The sequence below is a fragment of the Nannospalax galili genome, unplaced genomic scaffold (assembly GCF_000622305.1).
Source record: "Nannospalax galili isolate Female #2095 unplaced genomic scaffold, S.galili_v1.0 scaffold540, whole genome shotgun sequence".
Classification (NCBI taxonomy): domain Eukaryota; kingdom Metazoa; phylum Chordata; class Mammalia; order Rodentia; family Spalacidae; genus Nannospalax; species Nannospalax galili.
This window is the reverse complement of record NW_008348613.1, coordinates 2,815,583-2,821,187: the sequence shown is the minus strand read 5'-3', so window position 1 is coordinate 2,821,187 and position 5,605 is coordinate 2,815,583. Positions and strand designations below refer to the sequence as shown.

The 5,605-nt window shown below is 34.6% G+C and overlaps 1 protein-coding gene across 1 annotated transcript in view; it reads right to left on the bottom strand.

The window, feature by feature from the left end:
* The window catches only part of Slc4a10 (solute carrier family 4 member 10), a gene marked incomplete in the record, with an annotated part of 363,623 nt that overhangs the window by 36,916 nt on the left and 321,102 nt on the right, over nt 1-5,605 (bottom strand). The window contains 3 exon segments of the mRNA XM_008845753.2: nt 587-748; nt 1,441-1,554; nt 3,352-3,513. Coding sequence (XP_008843975.1) covers nt 587-748; nt 1,441-1,554; nt 3,352-3,513 — 438 coding nt within the window.

Sequence of the window (5,605 nt, the reverse complement as noted above, 5' to 3'; positions counted from 1 at the left end):
TATAAAATATATTTATAAATATAAAGTGTTTATAGGCAGTACAGAGTAATAATTCAAAAAATATGATTCATTCAAAAATGTCTGAAGATGCAGTCCCTTCTAATAATGAATATACTTAGAGTCACATGAAGAAATACAGATGTAAGACAAGTTGGGAGGTAAACTGTACTTCACCAGAACTGAATACTTCATCTATGTTAAGCATCCCAAGTTAGAACCTTGACATTTTTAAAATTTTAAGTCTTAAAAGGAAGGTCTCAGACTCTAGATAATAGCTAAGTGGTACAAACAATTTTTTTTTGAGACAGGGTCTCCCTACAGCCCCAGCTGGCCAGGATTCGCTATGGACACCAGGCTGGCTTTGAACTCACAGAGATCCACCTGCCTCTGCCTCCCGAGTACTGGGATTAAAGGCGTGCAGTCACTGTAAGACAAAGTGTCCTGGAAAACAGCAACAGCAAATAATGAACCCCAAACATTATATTAGTTTTTCACTGTACAGATGAATACACAATACATGTATAGTCTATTAAATATCAATCACTACTGATTAAGATTTTATATTAAAGTATATGTTAACACATACCTTTAGCTTATGCTCTTTCCTGTTGATGATGACAGCTGTAATCTGTTGGTCCATGAAAATAAGAATAGTACACAGCAGAGCTGGAATGATAGCAGCTATAATGGTCCACCATGGATTTGGACCTAAAGGTGTGACAAACCAGCCACGGTCATCCCTGGTAGGCTAAGAAAAAAATTTAAATGTGCATACATTTAGAATCATAGACATGTAAACAGAATGTTTCAATATAATACAGTAACTTACTGTAGATGTGTGCACAGGCTAATGTATGAAAATTTAAAAAAGAATTTAGTTACATCTGAGTCCCAGAAAAAGTTTGCAAACATTACTGATGTCTGAGATGAGTTCCAAAGGAATTCATTCTGACAACAAACAATCCTACCATTAAGTCCCTAGCTCTGTTTGAGAGATGAGAAAATCTTGAGGCTCAGAGAGAGCAAGTCACTGGTTCAAGCTCACACACTGCCTTTGTCACATAATCTGGATTCGCTTTCCAAACCTATATTTTATCAGTTTTTCAAATTTATCCACTGTGCAATTCCACCTCAAGATAACTGTTATTTGTAGAATGCTCCCTTGTTTTCATGTCTGTTGTCTTGTGTGTAGATATTTCAACTAGAATAGTTGACAAAATTTTTTAAGCAATCTTCAAGTTTGATTTCATGATTCTTGATTTTTTAATATTAGACTAAAATTAAATTTGTACTCTGTGTACCTTATTTTCCATTCAGTTAATGTATATTGTTTGTATTTTCATGATCCCAAATATTAGGGTTACAGATGCTATTTAAATGAAGATTTAGATCCTGAGATATAGAAAAGTAGATAAATGTTAAATGTTGGGATAAATTCACCTTGAATACACTTGGTACTTGTAGTTTTGGTGATGGGATCCCAATGGCATAGTCAATCAAAACCATACACAGAATTGTAAGAAAAACAGCAAAATCACTCACTATGGATCGAACCTAAAAATAATGAAAATGCTGGTTATTTGAAGAAGCCACAAAGATAAAGGAATACTTAAGTACACAATCTATAGTCATACTTTATAAACACTATGAGAGTATCATGATGTATATTTTATACATACCTTATAATATTATCACTAGCTCTATCAGACCTGAATATGTCTCTGATCCATACTTTTCAGATTGAAGATTTATGGAACCACAAAATGGTTGTTTTCAATATTAATTAAAATATCAATTTATTATGAACTCAAGTGTGTGAAAATTTAAAACATAGAATAAGGTCACATGACCAGAATTTGGTGAATTTTAGGACTCCTTTTCAGACAAGTAGCATTTTAATATGAAAAATCAAAATCACCATAAAATTAAATTACCTTTTTTTTTATTAAAGAAGCATAATGCTTTGTTACTTTAGTTAAGATACAAATATGACAGTTGGTAATATATACAAGAGTGAAGGCAAGGTTAAAAATTTCTTCAATTTAAAATATATTCTACATAAACCACTTTCCAAACCATTTTTCATCTTATAAGGCTCTTGTGTGCAGGGTACACGTGTGGGTGTACCAGTATGTGGCACACATGTGGAGGTCTGAGGACAACCTCCACAGATGTTGGTCCTTAGGTCTGTTCCACCTTTTGTTTGAAACAGTGTCTTTTCTTGTCCTGAACTTCACCAAGCAGTCCAGACTAAAGGCACAGGAACTTCCTGGATCCACTAATCTCTCTCACCCATCTCACCATCACTGGGATTACAGGAGTTCACCATCACAACCAACTTTTTTTACATGAGTTCTGGTGATCTAAACCTGGGTCTTCATGTTTGTGAGGCAAGTACTTTACTGAATGAGCCATCTCTCCAGCCTCTCACAGGGCAGTTTATTACTAATAATCCTTATACAATTATCAAAAAGATTCACCGCCTATTGGGATACCTTTGCAGCATGCACATAAACACACACAGAGTGCTTAAGATAATTGTTTCAACATACAAGAAATAATTATAAATAAGATTAAACTAGTTGGTGGAAGAAACAACTCTTTTATCTTAGGGCAGGAGAAGGTGATAGAAAAAGCAACTTTCCATGGAGGAAACTATTACAATATTCCCCAAGTAGAATTTTTATCAAGTTCTATAGCTCAACCTTAAAAAACTTGTTTCCTTGTTTCTTTTCTATTCTTTTCTTTTCCTTCCCTTTCCTTCTTTCCTTTCTCCCTCCCTCCCTCTCTTCATACCTTTCTTCCTTTCTTTCTGATGAATCAGACATTATAGGTAATATTTTGCAGTGTTAAATATTGAATTGAACTGATTCTCTGTTTACTTTGCAAATATGCAGATGGAAGCATGGTGGGTTAGAAGGACTGACACTTTCAAAACAGAAGCAGAATACTGTTCCTTCCAATGAGTGTTGCAGGGTTTGCCCAAGTAGAATGTAACAGTGGTTCCTCTGAGGTAGGTGTCAGGCTGGAACAGTTGCCACTGCTGACTCAGAAAGAACGTGGCAATCAGTAATTCGGTGTATGCTTGAATCCAAAACTGTAAGTGGGAAGGAAGGCGCTGACCCTTTCAGTTAGGTTTTCAGTTAGAAAGAAAACCTGAAGGGCTTATGCGCTCTCTGCCACCTTCATCACGAAATGTTTCCCCTTCAGCCTCTAACCTAGCAGGTCCCTCACAGGAAAACCCTTCCTTAGTTCCTTTCATTCCATCAGTAACTTTCCTTTGTCTTTAAGCACGGAGGACTCTATAACAGCTATATGTTAGTTTATATTTAGTTCTGAAAATTAGAGTACCTTTGTTGGGAAATATCGGCTGGTCTTGAACTGCTTCAGGGTAGCTGACATGGTAACTGTGGAAAAGAACAGAATCACCGACCAAAAGAGAACATCTGGGACGTAAGGGTGCCCATGGCCACAGGCTCGCCCAACATACTCCCCGTGCAGTGATCTGCACTCCTGCACAGGAAGTGAAACAAACAGAGGTGATAAGAAAAAGCTCAGAACTTCTCTCCCAGAAAACTAACACGTGATCTGCTGCAGACGAGACACCTAGGCTGTCCACCTAAGGGTCTCACAAAGACTTAGCAGATATTATGCTTGCTTTCAAAATTCTACTTTGATAGTATTAAACTTAGCATCTACTAAGTTCCTAACGACAGATTTATTTAAAATGTGGTATAATTAATAATATATAGTTACTAACAACAGGGACATGAAAAAACTTTAAATATGCCATTTTAATTAATTTTCACCCCAACCCCATCACATAGATGTTGTCGTTTATACGTGAGATCTGAGGAAGCTGAGGCATGAAGAGGTTAAGCAATGTACCACAGTATGTCTACTGCTGAGTGCCAGGGGGCCTGGGGCACAAGCACCACTCCTGTGGTGTGAATTATAATAGAGCATAACAGAATAAGCATTTTGAAAAATTAGTCCAAAATTACCAAGAAAGATGCAAAAGGAAACAAGAAAACAAGGAAATGTAATGGATGAATCTGAATCCGAGATGGAATTTTTCGTGCTATGATTTCCCTGTATTGCTTTTTTTTTTTTTTTTTTTTTTTTTTTTTTTTTTGTATTATAGTTTGATAAGCCTCTAGGGGGGGGAAAAATCACTTTTAGTTACTGCCTTAGCCATGAGGTGGCAGCAAAGTCAAAAAAATTTCTTCAAGACAAAACATTTCATAAACACTAAATATTTTGAAAGGAAAAAAAAAAATCTAAGTCATCTTGAGTTTTCTTTTGTTTTCTAAAAATTTATATTACTGTATTTCAAAAATCAATAGAAAAGAAAGGTTTAAAGGATCCAGTGAACTCACTAGTCTTTGAGGTTTTCTGGCCCTGAACAAATGCTGAATTGTACAATACTACAAAGAGAATTTAGAGGAAAAAAATAGTATGCTCAATGAACTAAACCTCAGGGCCTCAAATCATTCTGCATTATGAAATAAATCCCTTTGAAATGTTTTAAAATAAATAAATAGCTCCATCGTCATCTGAAAACAAGCAAACAACTAGTAAAATCCATTTGACACGGCTACACTAAGCCAGATTCTTGAGAAATACATCCAGATAACTAATAATTGTCTAAAATACAATATAATACCTATCTTTTAGCTAAATTCCACATATCCATGTTAAGCTAATCCTGAGCACACTAATTTAGCTACTTTAAAAACTATAGAAAAATCCTCTAGGCTTTATTTATAGTTTTAATTTTCCTTCTCTCAAAACTGAAAAAAGGTGCCCCAAAATGAATTCTTGTGTTTTCTATCTCTTTTTCTATGTTTGTTCAGAAATGTATAGAGCAATTTACTAAATAGTGTCGTAGGTAGCAGAATGTCTAAGTACAAAGAGAAGCCTACAGTTTCTATCCACTGTAAATACATTATGTATTGATTTGTGAGTACCTGCAGTCTTTTGTACAGGCATAAAAGACTAAAGAACCCTTGGACCCTTGGACATGGCTGGGTCTGATGCATCACACTTAGTAACATAGATTCCATTAAAAGATTATTAAAATGTCTTATATATAATTAACTGCAAATGCCAAGCCTAGTTATTTCAATCCAAAGATTATTTTAAAATGTTATTTATTTCTTATTTACAAGGGGAAAGGAAATTTACAAGAGGATATATATGTTGAAAAGTAAAATTTGTGTCCTACAAAATTCAGCATTTATTTTCAATTTTATTCCTTCTCTCTCTCCCTCTCTCTCTCTCTCTCTCTCTCTCTCTCTCTCTCTCTCTCTCTCTCTGTCTTGAAATTTAGAAGTGAAAACCAAATTCAAATCCTTTTCCTTTCTTTTGAGTCTAGTTTAACTTAAAATGAGTACTCAAAGATACTTGTTGACAAACTGATTTCTATTGAATATTCTTCAAACACAGTCTACATTTCAACAACTCTATAAGTTCCATTAAAATAAGTTTAATGGAAAAAGAATTTAAAGTTATAATGACTGCATTTCCTCTTGTATATGTAAAAGTTAAATATGTTATTTAGGCACTGAAAGAATTCTTAATCAATTGATAATCATTTGTAACT